The sequence below is a fragment of the Procambarus clarkii genome, chromosome 58 (assembly GCF_040958095.1).
Source record: "Procambarus clarkii isolate CNS0578487 chromosome 58, FALCON_Pclarkii_2.0, whole genome shotgun sequence".
In the NCBI taxonomy this organism is placed as follows: Eukaryota; Metazoa; Arthropoda; class Malacostraca; order Decapoda; family Cambaridae; genus Procambarus; species Procambarus clarkii.
In genome coordinates, this window is record NC_091207.1 from 18,217,428 (window position 1) to 18,234,937 (window position 17,510).

Sequence of the window (17,510 nt, forward strand, 5' to 3'; positions counted from 1 at the left end):
ATCCTGTTGAAATCAGACCTATGTTACACAAATCCTGTTGAAATAAGACCTATGTTACACAAATCCTGTTGAAATAAGACCTATGTTACACAAATCCTGTTGAAATCAGACCTATGTTACACAAATCCTGTTGAAATAAGACCTATGTTACACAAATCCTGTTGAAATAAGACCTATGTTACACAAATCCTGTTGAAATAAGACCTATGTTACACAAATCCTGTTGAAATAAGACCTATGTTACACAAATCCTGTTGAAATAAGACCTATGTTACACAAATCCTGTTGAAATTGAACTTACTTTTTTATTTAGGTGACGTCTCCTGTCTTATAACGCGTCGCTGAATGTTGGTAACTTGTAAACAAATATTTTAAAATTTATTCTACTGAATGTATTTATAATTTATAATTTCTGACACTAACATTTATGATAAAGTGGGAAGTGAAAATGATATTGATGCCTTACAAAGAGCGTTACATGATCTCCATAAATGGTCTAAAGACTGGTAAATTATTTTTAATTTTAACAAATTCAAGACCTTGCATGTGGGGCATAATAATAATCAACCCCACAACTACCATATTAACAACATTACCTTACAGCAGACTGATGAAATTGAAATAAGTTTATTGAGGTAAAATACACACAAAGGGATGAGGTAGCTCAAGCTGTTCTCACCCCGTTGTCATTGCTAGTACTGTACTACAGTGTTTTGCTAATATATATCACAGCTCAGATTTTAAGCTAAATATTATTCAATACATGTTTAAAATGTAAACTTAATTTACAATGCCAGAAATGTAACGATTTGTACAAGTTGTTAATAGGACGCCTGTGTACGACTGAACCAGCGCCGTTGCTTATGTTTATGATAAGTTAACCACACATGAAGTGTGATAAGTAAACTACCTCCCCCCAGGCGACCAGCACCACACAGAGAGTACTGTTATCAGAGACGTGAACACACACTAACTGCAGATAACATGTTAGTCTCATAGTGTTGAGGTGACAAACGTTTTGGTCAGAGATATGATATAAAGTTATGGAAAACTTAATGTATAACAAGTTACTTTACAAGATATGACTTTGGTAAAAGTTTTTTTCTGAATAATAATATATATGACAGAAAAACTACTGCTTCGCTTAATAGAAGTTACATAAAATAAGAAAGGAAACAAATGATACAAAAACTTGTACATGATAAATTGAAATAATACTTAAAGTTGATTGTGACAACCTCTCGACTTGCCCAACCACTTGGGCTGGACGGTAGAGCGACGGTCTCCCTTCATGCAGGTCGGCGTTCAATCCCCGACCGTCCACAAGTGGTGGGGCACCATTCCTTTCCCGCCGTCCCATCCCAAATCCTTATCCTGACCCTTTCCAAGTGCTATACAGTCGTAATGGTTTGGCGCTTTCCCCTGATTCTTATTATTATTATTACCTCTCGACCTGACTTAGTAAGTGTGACGATAATCTCTTTCAAGAGAGATTGAGCCTGCTGCTATGTTAAAGACTGTACCTCTCTCAACCAGTTTAAGTTAAAAGCGAAGCTATACCTAATAAATTCCCTGTAACCTACCTTACCCTTCTATTGTCAACCAATGTCTGTGTTTTTTCTTTAAAGAGCGCTGTTTGTCGACATAATTGTATTTGTGCTGCTTTTTCATCTATGTTTTCATTTCTTGTTTTCATTCTACTCATTATGCTCAATTACTGTAGTATTAAGCTTGTCATTTAAGTTTATCATGCCCGAAACGCTTTGCGTAATAGTGGCTTTAGGCATTGTATGTACTAGCTCTACCTATAAGTCTACCAATCCTTGTAAAAATTTATTGTATGTATGTACCTTACCTAAATAAAATTGTATTGTATTGTATTGTATTGCTCTTCCCTCCAAAGTACGTCACCTCAACAGATAATATAGAAGATATATCCAACAAGTATCTCCAAAACGTTTTGCCCAGAGAGCAAAACGTATCCGGCCCACCGGCGCACCTGCTCGCCTCCGCCACCGGTAACCGGCAAACTGCTTGTCCATCGCCTGCCGGTCGCTGATTGGCTGGTGTCCAGCACTCCTGCCCCACCACCCTCCTCCACAAGTTGATGTCTGGGCTACAGCGACCTAGAGAAGGCAGAATATCTCAGTGCTCCACACAGTTGACACGTCTCATTGGTAGACTAAGCCTTGGCTTACGTGTACTAAGGGAGGTGGCAGCTCGAAGCCAATATTCCTGCACTATTATTTACTTTGCTATTATTCACTTGTCTTAACGTAACTTTTCATTTGCCAGTGATTATTCTTATTATTTTGTTTGTTGATTTGTCTGTTACATTTTTATGCTCAATTTTATTCATGTCTTGCTTTTCTAACGTAATTCAAATTTCATTGTTAAATTTACTTGTGTTTTGTGTGTCTTCCCATTACCTTACCACAGACGAAAGTTCCAGCTTTTTTTTTTTTTTTCTTTGTGACGAGGCCATGCCCCTAGCTTTTGAAACAGCCGAACACCAACGCGTTACCGTCACAGTAAGTTTAACACTAAGTATTGTTAATATCTTATAGTTAATCTCCCGAATGTCAAGTCATTCATGAAACGGACAAAGAGAAATATCTAGGAGTTAATATTAAGCCAAACCTGTCTCCTGAAGCCCACATCAAAAGACTTAAAATCAAATCATAATCAAATGTTTATTCAAGTAAAAGTATATACATTAGAAGGTGAGTTACAAACATAATGTTGGATTTATAGATAGAGCTAGTACATACCATGCCTAAAGTCACTAATACACACAGAGTTTCGGGCAAGGTGTGGGAAAAAACTTAGACTAAAACTTAATACTTAGGGAGGAATAACATCATCGGCGCATGTAAGTCTGGCTACATCAGAACTGCCTTCAGAAACCTGTGTAAAGAATCTTTCAGAAGCTTGTATACCACATATGTAAGACTAATACTGGAGTATGCGGCCCCAGCATGGAGCCCGTACCTTGTCAAGCACAAGACAAAGATGGAAAAAGTTCAGAGGTATGCCACTAGGCTAGTCCCAGAACTAAGAGGCATAAGGAACGAGGAAAGACTGCGTGAACTTCATCTCACATCACTGGAAGACGGAAGAGCTCGGGGAGACATGATCACCACATACAAACTTCTTAGGGAATTGACAGGATAGACAAAATTCGATTATTTAACACAGGTGGTACACGCACAAGGGGACACAGGTGGAAGCTGAGTACCCAAATGAACCACAGACACATTAGAAAGAGCTTTTTCAGTGTCAGATTAGTTAGTAAATGGAAGGCACTTGGAAGTGATGTGGTGGAGGCTGACTCCATACACAGTTTCAAATGTAGATATGATAGAACTCGAGAACCTCAGGAAGCTATAGATCAGGAGATTGATGATTGAGAGGCGGGACCAAAGAGCCAAATGCAACCCCCCACATCACCCACATATAAAAAATGCAAATTTCATTAATTTACTTATATAACACATTATAATGCGAAAGGTTAATATACATATTTAAACAATGTAAAGGTTAATATATAAATAAATAATAATATAAGAGGTGAGTAATGTAAAAGTTGAGTAAGATTGTGATGGTTGGCAGCGAGGGTGAGGGAGGGGGGCGGACCCTGCTGGTCCTGGCACTGCTGCTGGCCCTCACAGCTCCTGCTGCTGCTGTACACTTGTCCTGGTGTAGTGATGAGTGGTGAGGCTGGGCATGAGGAGGTGATGACGGGGGTTGATGGTGGCCGTGAGGCACCACCTCCACCACACTATGGTAGGTATTATGGGGCCTCCTCCTCTTGCTGGGGCTCCTGCTGGCGCTGTTGTCGCTGCTTGTCTGTCTCTCTCTCTCTCTGTGTGTGGCTTCATGTATACTTCCTTAAAGCTTTATCTTAATAACGACCTTTCTTTCAGTGTGGGATAGTTTAGTAGTTAATTACAGGATAACAACGGTATTGCCTGACGGGTCATCAGCAGGAACCTGTTGACTTGGCCAAAAACAACAACAAAAACATAGTTCAAAGTCTGAATTTACCTGTGAGCCACTGACACTAGTGGCCTCAACGAGGACGGCAAGCCGGCGGCTTGTCGAAGACCCCCATTTGCATTGAACTGGAATCTAGCTGGAAAAATCCTGAGGAATAATGCAGCATTAGACCAGTCGCTGGCTTCCTGTCCCCGCTGAGGCCACTAGAGACCAGCCCTCGGTTAGATTAAGGTAAATTGAATATGGAAAAAGAAGTGGATGATCCATAGTAATTATAGTTATTATTATTATCAAGCTTAGATATACACATCAGGCTCATTAGAGCCCAATAGGCTCCAGAATCTGTACACCAGTTGACAGTTGAGAGGTGGGACCAAAGAGCCAGAGCTCAACCCCTGCAAGCACAACTAGATGAGTACATCAATGTGCTGCTACCCTGTTTTATATGAAAGATTACAAAGTGTAGATCAACAGCTAGCTATAAGTTCATCTAAATCCTCATCTCACAGGATGGTTAGCCATACATGGAATCGGGAGAGAACATGAAATGCGAGGCCGGTTGACAGGTTTATTGTTGCACACGTAACTTACCTCACCTCACAGTATGAGTGACCCAAGAAGAACAAACTGTTTGACACTCAGTCACTCGTCATCCTCTCCTCGTAGCTCTTGTCCTTCAGTTCTGGGAGCATTTGGTGGTACAGTATTTACCGTTAGTTACCTGTGAACAAGCAACCACTAAAATGTGCATATTCTCTTCAGTTTTCTCATGTCAATTTTCATGTTACATCATTCAGTTTGGTATCAAATTGTTCGCAATAGAATTTTCTATAGTGATGTATGTATATAAGATAAAAATAAACAGGCGCGCTACCCACAGCAAACTAGAAAATCTGCCGAGCATTACCCATGAGCAAGCACCCATCCGCACACCCACAATAAAATGTGTATATTGTACTCTGTTCAGTTTTCTCACCTCAATTTTCATGCTATGCTATTCATTCTGGTATCAAATGGTTTGCAATCTAAAGGTGCACATTTTAAAACTAGTCCCATAATGATCGGAAAACAAATAAGAGTTTTAACAAATATTTGAATTTTGGACGTCTCGGCCGTCCCTGGCGAACATTCGTCCGGCAGGGACAGACATCGCCAACGTTCCCAGGAGACGAAAGTGTTAAGAAGCAGGTTGTGAAATGATAGGGAAATAAGACAGGAGTTATTGATTTAAGCAAGCGGTGGCTAGGAAGGCGGGATCCAATAGCCAATGCTTTATCCTGCAGGAACAAATAGGTGAGTACACAATTTTAAAAGTAGCAGGAAGGAACTGTAGGATAAGGTAAGGATTTTGTCCCAGTTCATGAACCCCTAGAAACCCTTTCATGTTTTTCCTTCGGCTCCAGGGACCACCGGTTAAGATTCCCCAATTTAAGCACTAATATTGAGTGAAGATTTAAACTGAAGAAAAGCATGTTGGCCACTGGGTCTGGCGGAGCATTGTAGTGAAGAGTGTAATAGCATGTGTCAATACCCATATTGTGGCTCAGAAGCTAAAGCTGGCTCTTAGTGACTTTTATCTGGCACTGTTCTCTAATACGTGCCAGCACTTGAGGGCCTCTCTTGGCAAGTCTTTAAGAGATGCCTTGCATAATAACATTTTCTATAACTGATTGCTTGTAAGTTTTGTGATTTTTCTTTTCAGGTCTCCCTCATCTAGACTCAATTAGAAATAGAATTAGGTATTTGCCTATTTTGCCACAATTATTGCCCATGGATTATTTGTGTACGTTATTGTAAAGTATTTCATTTTTAATTGTGTATGGTGTAAATTGGGCTCTAGAATTTAATAGCTTTTGTACTTAATATTTCAGCTCTAATTCTGTACTGTACTCAGTACTAATTATGTACTGAGCTATAATATAGTTTTTAGAATGTAATGAACTTTTCCAGCATGCTTTGGTGCAAGACACATTTTGGCTTTGATGGGTTTCGTGGGCTTTGCTAATGTGTATGCCATGCGAGTTAACTTGTCTGTAGCCATTGTTGCTATGGTTAACAATACAGCTATTCCACATACAAATATCACTGAAGTAGATGTGTGTCAGACTCCTGTTGACAACTCCACTCAAGTTTCTGAGGTAAGTTAAAAGTTCATTTACAGTACTGAATTCTTGTAACATTTTAGTTCGATTGCATTACTGTATATATGAGAGTCTACACTTTGATGGTGTAATTTTTTTGGTTCACCCTATTGAGTCACTTTTTCTCCTTGATTACAGGTCCATTATTAAGAAATTATTTGTTAAAAGAGCTGTTCTGTTGGCTGTTAGAAACTTAGTTCTTCAACAAGTGTCCTGTGATGTGTATGGTTTTGAGTACAGTTAAGTAATGGTAATATCTTCTCAGACATAATAACATAGGATAAAAATTCACACTTCTGTATTTGTGTATTTTATGTAAAGATTTACACAGTCTTTTGCACTCTCCTGGGTGCTTTATCAAGGTCTGAGTATATGGTTAGGTTGCCTTTCTTTGGTCTGAGCACAGTATATGAGACCTTGGTAAAGCACTCAGGAAAGTGCAAAGGACGTTGCAAATCTTTACATAAAATACACAAATACATGTGTGGGTTTTTATCCTTTGAATACAGTACTGTATTGTGTATTCAGAGTTAAGTAGAAAATCCCTTGTGTGCTAATTACTGGTGATAAGGGAGATGGATCTTTAACTTCCTAGCAAACAAAACCCAGAGTGTAATACTCAACACCTCAGTTCCCTAAGGAACTGTACTTGCTTCGGTACTTTTCCTCCTCCTCATACGTATCAGACATAAACAAGGATACAATCTATTGTACTGTATCATCCTTCGCAAATGACACTAGAATTTTCATGAGAGTAGACACTATAGAGGACACAGCAAACCTCCAATCCAATATTAATCAAGTGTTTCAATGGGTCACAGAAAATAACATGATGTTTAATGAGGATAAATTCCAGTTACTGTGCCATGGAAAAAGGAAACCATCAAGGCAGAAACCACATATAAAGCACAGTCAAAGCACACTATCAAAAGAAAAAGCCATGTAAAAGATTTAGGAGTAATCATGTCAGAAGAGAAATTGCTGACCTGGGGAGTGTACACTTCCAAGGATTCTTTTACTGCTAGAATCCACTCAATAAAAACAGCGCTATGCGTATTAGTGGCTTTGGGTATTGTATGTACTAGCTCTATCTATAAAGCCAACATTATGTTTGTAACTCGTCATCTATGTATGTACAGTACTTTTTCTGTACAAAAAATTTAAGTTTACTTTAATTTAATTTAAAACACCTAAATTATTGGAACCTCCTAAAAATGTTAAATCTGTATTCCCTAGAGTGGAGACTGGAGAGATACATAATAATTTAAATTTGGAAAATATTAGAATGACTGGATCCAAATCTGCACACAGAAATAACACTACTTGTGAGCAAAAGGCATGGCAGGATGTGCAAAATAGCCCCACTGAAGAGCAAAGGTGCAATAGGCACGCTGAGAAAGAACTCGATCAACATTGAAGACCCAAGACTTTTCAACATTCTTTTGCTACACATACGGGCTCAACTGACTGACCTCTTTTAGTGTTCAAAAGAGAACTCGAGAAGCATCTTTAAGGGATACCTGATTAACCAGGCTGTGACTTATACGTCGGGCTGCGAGCAGCCACATCGAACATCCTTGTCGATCAGACCAGCAACCAGGAGGCCTGATCAGAGACTGGGCTGTGGGGACATTGATCCTCAAAATTTAAAACAGGTAGTCAACTACTGTAGTAGGTAGTCATGATACATCTAATGAAAGGAAAACATCACATTCCTGATTTTTAGTTCAACTCAATAATGCTTACTTTTTTCTACAGGATGGTGAATTCATATGGAATGAATATGAACAAGGAATGATCTTGGGATCTTTCTTCTGGGGCTACATATTGACTAATATACTTGGAGGACGATTAGGAGAATTAATAGGTGGCAAAATTGTGTTTGGTGTTGGTGTTCTTATCACATCTGTATTGACCATCCTAACACCAGTGGTGGCACGAACAAGCACGCCATTACTTATTGCCCTTCGTGTAGTGGAAGGTTTAGGCGAGGTTAGTGTTAAAGTTGATTTATCTCTCTTTATGTTGGGAGAGGCATGCTCCCATGTCTTGTGTGAGAGGTGTGTGCTCCCATGTCTTGTGTGAGAGGTGTGTGCTCCCATGTCTTGTGGGAGAGGTGTGCTCCCAAGTCCTCCCAAGTGTGGCCGTGCACTGAATGATATATGGTTCGTGAAGTGTGCAGTACTATGATTAGTCTTACAGAAAAGTCAATAGAGACTATCATAGTAAATGGAAACCATTACAGTAATGTGAATGAGTATAAAAATCCTATCTACACACTAACAGAATGTTGAGAAATTTGATGACAGTAAGAATACAGAATAGTTAACGTACAGTACATAGCAAATATGATTTTGTTAAAAAATCTGAAGCAAATCATGAATATTTTATTTGCAAATCAGTAGCATGCAGTGGTTAAATGTTCATATTTCAGTATTAAGTTAATGTTTTTAGTCTAGTTTGTATATTATTAATGCACAGTGACATAGAAGGATATCTTGTGCCAATTTATTCAAGTTCTCTATCATTTTAGAACTGATGTATAACTATTTACAGGGTGTAACTTTCCCAGCGATGAACTCACTGATGGCCAAGTGGGTTCCTCCCCTCGAACGAAGCAAGATGAGTTCCCTTGTATATGCTGGTAAATATAGCATTTAAATGATTACTGCTGCTAACTGCTTATAAATAATGGCTTTATACCTTCTAGGTCAGATCACAGTCAAAGTTAGTGTCATTCTTGTGATTTGATCAACTCGGTCTGGAATTAATTTATTTCCCATTAGCTATACACTGCTGGAGTTTTCCTTGTATGGTACAGGAATTATTGAACTAATAAACTACACCAAGCAATGTCAATCCAGTCTCCAGCACTGTTTCATTGTGTGAAATTTAGAAAGGTATAGCAATGGTTTTTACTGATGAACACACCACAACAATGGCTGTAACTTATGATCACACCACAACAATGGCTGTAACTGATGTTCACACCACAACATTGGCTGTAACTGATGAACACACCCCAGTGATCATGGCATTTGATCAGTAGAGTAGCTTCTGGTAGCCTCTAGGGCTCACCCAGAAACTGGCACTTAATTACATTCAATGCTGTTTTTTCTAATCTATTCTTTAGAACATTTATTTCTGAACATTTTTGACACTGAATTTTGTTATACTGTAACCCAAAGGGTAACATAGGAACTTTAAAAATGGGTGTAAATATTTGGGTGTTGCTGAGCTGGATGCTGAAAAATTCAGAATGTTTTACAGTAGAGCCCGCAGTGAGAGGGCAGACTGTTAAATTGTGTAGGAATACAGTAATATTTCTGAGAGGGTGAATTATTTAAGGACATGAGGGTAGAGGAAACTACTGGTAAAACATGTGCAGTAGTCTTATGGCTATTTCATACACTATGCATTAACTATTATTTAATTGTTTCAGGAGCTCAGTTTGGGACTGTGATATCACTTCCAATCTCTGGTTTATTATGTCAGTCATCTTTCCTTGGGGGCTGGCCAGCAGTCTTCTATGTGTTTGGTGTGCTGGGACTACTTTGGTTCTTACTCTGGATGCTTCTGGTATGTTTAATTAAAATAATATTACTATACCATAGTTTATCCCCCTTTTTTGTATGTCAGGATTACATTAGCAGTCTTTCAAATTTTTGGCAGCTTCCCTGTTACCGGTGATTTGTTATACACTATGGAAAGTGGCAGGCACAGTGCTTCTGCTCCTTCCTCCTCCTCCTCCTGTATGTGTTAAGAAAGGTGTTAGAAGCTCCCTCTTTGCCACTTCTATTGAAATAAGAAAGTTGAAAAAGAATCCCACTGAATGCATCTGTTTGACTAATCCATGTAACTGAAGAAACTTATTCCTGCTCTGTACAATATAGACATGTAATCCTATATATTTGTGCTTATTTTTGTTTTGCCAGATCCATAACACTCCTGAGTCACATCCCAGGATATCCTTGGAAGAGAAGATTTACATTCAGACATCACTTGACCAGACAACAAGCAACACAAAAGTAAGCTTCTAAATTGACCTTCATCTCTTTTATTTCTTTAGACAGATATACTTTATTTAGAAACAAAGAACAAAGGATTTTATATTTGTCTTTTGAAGAGTTGTGTAATGGTTTAATATTGTCAGGGACATATAATGTGTTAGGTTTATTGAGATCCGTGTATGGCCAATAGCACCTTCCCCAGGGTGCTGTCCACAAAGGGTTTTGATTTATTTATTTTTCTGGGGGGGAGCCCTGTTAGCTCCCTGAAGCTATCATACACTGTTCAGTGTCATAATACAAGGTACCATCAGTCACGAATTTCTTGGGAAGACCACAATAGTTTGAAATCTGGACCATAAATAGCAGATGCAATTAGCTGTTGACAAATAAGACGTTAAGTTTGGGAAACAGTGAAATAATAGCTATCAACTCAATGTGATAAAATAAGAATATTTGTAAAAGAAAGAACAGTAATGTTAAGTAGACCTAAAACAAAGTTAGCAGTGCAAAATTAGATGCTATAAGGTAAAAATGAGATGTTATTATCTAGAAGTATTAGCAATAGGAATGAACTCGGTTGACTTATGATGTGCAGTTTTCATCAGAGTATTATAATTTTTGTTTGGCCAAAATTTCTCCAGTTTATGGTGTTGAATGGCATAATTAATCCTTAGCACCAGAATTCTTTATACTTTTATTATGAACACTTTACAATCTCATGAAAGATGTGTAGAACAATGGGAGATATGACTGAAGTAACCTGTTTGATAAATGATATTAACAAAGCGTACATCAGCAACATGTTGAAACAATCAAGAAAAAAAAAAAAAGAGCTCCAACACCTTTGTATTTACAGGTTGCAGCCATTCCGTGGCGGCATATTCTAAGATCTCTGCCATTCTGGGCCATCTTTGTGGTGCATATAGCACAAAACTGGGGGTTCTACACTCTGCTAACTGAGCTGCCTACATATATGAAGAACATTTTGCATTTTAATATAGCTCATGTAAGTATTACATGTTACATGTTTGGAAGGAATATTATATTTCCCATTACTGTACAGTATTTTATTCATTTATTAACTTTGTTTCTTGTAAATGTCATTATTTTATTTAACCATTTCCCATTGATTTTAATTGTATGAAGAGTAGGTATTTATGGCATGTTATAATGTCCAGTTATCTTATTCCTTGATAAAACACAAGCACACGAATGAGAATTGTACATGTAACTGAAGAACTTCATCAGACACTTGTCTAAGGTGCTTCACTCTTGTGTATCTCTTGTCTGATGCTTCACTCTTGTGTACCTCTTGTCTGATGCTTCACTCTTGTGTACCACTTGTCTAAGATGCTTCACTCTTGTGTACCTCTTGTGTCTGATGCTTCACTCTTGTGTACCACTTGTGTCTGATGCTTCACTCTTGTGTACCACTTGTGTCTGATGCTTCACTCTTGTGTACCACTTGTGTCTGATGCTTCACTCTTGTGTACCACTTGTGTCTGATGCTTCACTCTTGTGTACCACTTGTGTCTGATGCTTCACTCTTGTGTTGACTCTTGTGAAACAATATTTTCTTCACCCAGGAAATGTTGTTTCATTACATTCAACGCCGGTTTTATATCATTATTCATTTAATAAAACTGTTCATGCTATCAAGTTCATGATTATTTGACCCTACAACATTTTTTGGGGGCTTTATATTTATAAATATTCTTTTTGTATTTCCCCTGCCAGGATAGTTTTGTATCCGCTTTGCCCTATCTGTTGATGTGGGTGTTCAGTGTTGTTGCAGGACAGGTTGCCGACTACTTCAGGGCACGAGGCACCCTCTCTACCACAGCTACCCGCAGAATCTTCAATAGTATTGGTAAGGCCTTACAAAGGGGAGATTTTTACATGCTATCCTTGTTGTGAACAATACTGTATTTTAGTTATAAAAGAGGAAATTCAAAATTGTCTTTTGGAAATTCAAAATTGTCACAAAATGAAAATGACCATTCATATTGTCACAAAATGAAAATGACAATTCATATTGTCACAAGTAATGTGACAATATGGCAATAGCCAAGAGCAGAATTTCGAATATAGTGAATGATTAATGAATTTGGCTGCAATATACTGTTGTCATTATGGTAGTAGGTTTACTCCAAGGATGAGTGCCTCTACACAATAGAATTCCATTTAGTGCTATAATAACTACTCTACTTCAAAAGTGTGACATATGCAGAGTATTTGACTCATTCTTACCACAGTATTGATGCCATGTGACTGGCATATGTTGTTAACAAGTTTTTTCATGTTTAATAGGTGAAATATAATGTTTTAGGCATTTATGGTCCAATGGTTTGCATCATCCTGACTGGCTATGCTGGCTGTAACAAAAATATAGCAGTTGCCTTACTTTGTGGAGCTGTAGGCCTCAATGGAGCTGTGTATTCTGGCTACATGAACTCTCACCTGGATATTGCTCCCAACTTTGCTGGTACACTTATGGGCATCACCAACACTGCTGCTACCATCCCAGGGTTCTTGGCTCCTCAGCTGGTTGGATATCTCACTAATGGAAAGGTATTGACATGTATATGTATTTGTGTACATGGATGCATATATAGTATATATTTACATGTGTATGCAACATTAACAATTGTGTAACTAGCTTCAAAAGATTGTCACTTGCTTAGCCAGACAAACTATGTGGTTCAGTTCCTGAACCGATTATGTGCCTCTGTAACCCTTTCCACCACTGCCCTTGGGATGGGTATGGCGAGCATAATAAAGAAACAAGAAATTGAAAAATGGAAAGGTAAAATACATATATCAATAAGGGTTGACTTTACATTTAGTCCTTGACTTCTTGTTTAAACAACACTTTGTTATATTGTACTTCGTTAACCACTGCACTGTGCTGCATTATAGTAAAAAAAATTAAGAGAGGCCCAATGAGTGCACACTTTGCAGGACTCGGGGTCGAAGGTGTCACTGACCCAGCAGGAACCATGACAGAGACAGAATGACCATCGGCGTGTAGCAAGGTGAACTTGATGGGTTGGTACACGATGAGCCACACTGCAGACCTGAACGAGAGTTACAAAGGCCTGAAGACGAGTAACTAAGCAAGACACCCAGGCACTAAGGTTACTTAATGAAAGAAGAGACACTTCAATGCAGCCTAGGGATAAAGCTGGCTACGGAAGGTATCCACAATATGCTGTATGAACAAGTGTGCATACCCTAGAGTGCCCCAATTCATAATCTCCAGAACACCCCCCCCCCCCCCCCCCCCCCGCCATATGGCCTCACAGAGGAGTCAACAACTTCGACTCCTCCATAGTTGGTGGCCTTGCCTCTCAGCAGTGAACTCTTGAACACACCAGAGAAGGTACTCTGTCGGTGCAAGGGCAACGTTAGATGAGTGCCTAAGAAAAGGTCAACTTAGACGCCTGCAGCTTAACCACTGCACTGCGTACATGTTTTTGGCAAAACCTTCATAGTGCAATTGTTAAGGACATATTTTTATTGTTTTTATAAATGTGCAGGTAAAGTTAATGACCATACACCTCTTCAAGGATGGGAATTATTAATTACAAGAAGAAGGAGGAACGTTTTCCTTACCCGAATATTTACACAGCCAACACTCCCCCTGCAGGTGGTTGACCTCTGACCTGGCAGAAAGGGGTAGATCTGTGGGTGTTTACACATAAGAATCTGGGGGGTCAAATTCCATTACAATGTTTGACAAGATTATCATGAGATATCACCTACTTGAAACTAGCTTACTACGACTAGCCCAGGAATATTTTAATTAACTTTGCAAGACGACCCAGATGTCATCTGGGCTTACCTTTTGGAGAAAGCTTTTCTGGGTGTGAGCTCTGGGAATGGGGGGGGGAGTCATGGGTGTTACATCAGAGTGATGAAAAATTAAATAACATTAAAATATAACCTAATTAAAAAAATAGCAATTTTCTGAGCACCTTAATGCACTCTGTGCATTTGAGTGGTTAAAGTGAAGAAGAGACCAAATCCATAACAAGAAGTGCAGCAGTGAAACATGCTCGTGAAGCAAATAAAAAAAGCATGAATGATAAACAAAAACGTAAAAGACAAATATAAACAAACAATAACAACATAAACAATGGACCCCTTCAGGAAAAAGTCTAAAGAATGGCCAGCACTTATCTGAGAAAGAAGTAGGACTTGCTATGCTGAGGCAACTTGGGAAGAACCAACAAGTCTAACATAAGAAAAACGGGAGTTTCCAGGGAGCCATCTGTTGGTACCCATTTGCATTAAGGGGTTCAAATTAATTTCAAGTGATGCATTTGCACTGAATGAATTGTTTGTGGAGTTTTTTGGCTATTTTGGTGCTTCATTTTCTGTGAACCTTGCAGCTGTCTGTATTGTTTTACTAAGTTTGTTCTCTTGGTGAGGGTAATCATAACAAACCTCTGCTTCTTTGTGAGGTGGGGGGGGGGGGCCAGGCTCTGGCTCTGATTCCCGGTAGGCTAAACAAGACTCCCTACTACTGAGTCACATCAGTTATAGATGTCATCTCATTGAGATATAGTTTCAGGGGCCACAGGAGGCGCCCCAGAAAAGTTGGTATGGTAGAGGAAATTGTCATAATTTACTCAAATTTTTTTATCTTTAAATTGTTTTAAATGCCTAAATACAGTACATTATTAAATTGAATATGCAATTTTAAGTAGAATAAAACATGCTGGAACTGTAAAACTGGCTATGTGCGAGAATATTAATTAAGATAATTCTGCGACTGCAAAACAGTGGATGGATTCTTCAGTGACTTTGAGTGCCATGACCTAGACAACCCCACTATCGAGGATCTAAAACTGAAGAAGAAACTATACACCTAGAAAATAAAGAGGAAACTGGGCCTACTAGAAAACCAATCTAATGAACCGAGCACCTCCATCAACAGGAAGGTGGTGCATCCTGCATCACCCCATTTCTGGCTAAAGTCACTCTCTTGCTTCCTATTTGATGACTAACCTATTCAGATAATAAACTAGCTGTTAATGTGTGATTTATTTGGCCAACTCTTTTATTGTCTCCTAGATTATTATAGGAAGATACTTGACATGTGCTACATTTAATTACAGTATGTACATTGTAAAAATCATTGTTAGCACACTTGAATTTAAATAAAAGTTAATGGATATATTGTTATAGATTAAATTAAAAATATACATGTACTGTAATTCTTTTAAAATATCAGTTGTCAATTTCAGGAAACTGTGGGACAGTGGAAGTTAATATTTTGGATAGCTGGCATAGTGTACTTTGTAGGAAACACATTTTACGTAATATTTGTGTCTGGAGAAGAACAGTATTGGAATGATATTGACAAAGCACATGGTAAGTTGGAAGATTACAATACTGTTGACAAAGCACATGGTAAGTTGGAAGATTACAATACTGTTGACAAAGCACATGGTAAGTTGGAAGATTACAATACTGTTGACAAAGCACATGGTAAGTTGGAAGATTACAATACTGTTGACAAAGCACATGGTAAGTTGGAAGATTACAATACTGTTGACAAAGCACATGGTAAGTTGGAAGATTACAATACTGTTGACAAAGCACATGGTAAGTTGGAAAATTACAATACTGTACTGCTCCTCATTTGCCACACTTCTGTGCTAATGTCTCTTAGTGCTATTTTATTTACACAGTTGCCTCAAGACATTATGACGTAACACTTTTGCATTGCATTGATACATTAATGTGTCATCTCCTACATTTAGCTTCATGTTCCAATAAACACATTACTGTAATTCATTATTCAATTCAAATTATACAATTTTTTTAGGATAAGTACAGTAGCCAATTATGAACAATTATTTGGATAACTAGATTTTCATGAATCTAGATCAGGTATGTAACAATATGATTTGAGTTTTGGAGGTTGCAGCGTAAATGTTTTTGCATATATGACAGCATGCAGTCAGTGGCTCTGCATACAAATGTTGGTTCATCTTAAAAATTTATTGAATAAACACTAGTGAAGTTATTTTCGTTTTGTTCTTTCTATAGTGGTATGTATCAATTTGCTCTTGGGGGGGATTGGGGCTTATGGAGCTTAAACCTCCGTGTTCTGGTCACTGTACCAGACCGTTCCTCGCGTACAGGTAGACAACATCCCCCCAACCATTCTCTGCCGGAACAGACAAACGACCTCGGCAGCCACACTCGCTACCGCCAGCCGACCAACAATGAACTCTAGAGTGCTTGTAGTTGGGACACCTTCCCCCCATGGGGGGGGGGGGGGTTCCCAATGTCCTGGCAGATGGCCTATCACAGTTCATTCCCCTGTCCATGGAATAGACGGTCAATGCTGACTCGTTCAGTTGGCTCTGCCAGACTCTGGTTTTGGGCCTGTTCATCTTCCGAGGTATATAGGGTTAGTTCTGCCTAGCTAGTATGAGGAGAAAGAGAGAGAGCCTAGCATTCATGCTTGTGAAGACATCCTAAGCATGGGCATAGACATATATCCCAAAGAAAACTAGACACAATATAGAAATTGAAGACTTTTCTCCGCATGAACAATTCAAGTACAGTATCCAATAGTGTGCCAGGCCAGAGAGTGGTGGGGTTAAGTTAATTACCTAGTCAGATGGTGTCAAAGCTTGGTGATTTGTGTGTGAATCAAATAGCTTTCGTGAATCCAATCTTATGTCTTTCTGTTCTTGTATTGGTATCTTGAGTTGATTTGAATGGTGCTAAACTGTTTTATCTTACTAGCTTTGCATCTTTTTCCAATACAGATAGTTACTTTTAGGTTCAGAAAATGTAATTACATATTAGAAAAGTGTTTTTATTATACATTGGATTTTAATCTTAATAATTCATTATGATGTATATTTACCAGGCTACTCCAGAATACATGAGGCAGCACACACAGGACAGTATGGCTCTCTTGCCAACCAACAAGATGATGCATCACACTCTCGAGGAATCTCTGCCGATGGAGCAACAACCCCTACAACATTTTCGAAGATATTTTAGGCAATCATATTTTTAATACTGTACAGTATAATTTTATGTACTGAATGTGCAGTTATATAACTTATATTAATTAACCAAATATTTATGATGTAAAATTATTATTTTACAATGTTTTGAAATGGGTGCCATGAATTTAGATGGAATTACTAATTTTTATGTTCTTGATCTTTAATGCAAATGTTGCAATTGAAAATTCTTAAATTATACTAATTTACTTTAAAATTGTCATGAATGTTGTCATTAATTTAATTTTTATTTGGCCGTCAGCAATGAGCAATCACACATGTACAGATTTTTAGTCTAAAATAAAGTGAGATACAGAGTTGCA

At 38.3% G+C, this 17,510-nt stretch overlaps 1 protein-coding gene across 6 annotated transcripts; it reads left to right on the plus strand.

Moving 5' to 3' along the window:
- Positions 1 to 3,593: 3,593 nt before the first annotated feature.
- LOC123767921 (sialin) lies at positions 3,594 to 17,510 on the plus strand. Of its 6 annotated transcripts, none has more exons than XM_045758045.2 (11): positions 3,595 to 3,786; positions 5,950 to 6,137; positions 7,899 to 8,132; positions 8,697 to 8,784; positions 9,583 to 9,719; positions 10,076 to 10,168; positions 11,007 to 11,156; positions 11,888 to 12,020; positions 12,480 to 12,721; positions 15,403 to 15,529; positions 17,046 to 17,510. In XM_045758045.2, the coding sequence occupies exons 1-11, from the start codon at positions 3,708 to 3,710 to the stop codon at positions 17,180 to 17,182; spliced, it is 1,608 nt and encodes a 535-aa protein (XP_045614001.1). In that variant the 5' UTR covers positions 3,595 to 3,707; the 3' UTR covers positions 17,183 to 17,510. The 6 variants fall into 6 exon arrangements, with proteins under 6 accessions (XP_069162723.1, XP_045614001.1, XP_045614004.1 ...); XM_069306621.1 differs by lacking the exon at positions 3,595 to 3,786 and adding an exon at positions 3,929 to 4,230; XM_069306622.1 differs by lacking the exons at positions 15,403 to 15,529; positions 17,046 to 17,510 and adding an exon at positions 13,112 to 15,190 and having other exon boundaries at positions 3,594 to 3,786.

What these genes read in the sequence shown, in the direction of transcription:
- LOC123767921 (XM_045758045.2), top strand. Translation starts at nt 3,708, where the DNA reads ATGAGTGGTGAGGCTGGGCATGAGGAGGTGATGACGGGGGTTGATGGT. An exon ending in TAGTGGAAGGTTTAGGCGAG is followed by an intron (nt 8,133 to 8,696) that starts GTTAGTGTTAAA and finishes AACTATTTACAG; the next exon opens with GGTGTAACTTTCCCAGCGAT. An exon ending in GATATCTCACTAATGGAAAG is followed by an intron (nt 12,722 to 15,402) that starts GTATTGACATGT and finishes TGTCAATTTCAG; the next exon opens with GAAACTGTGGGACAGTGGAA.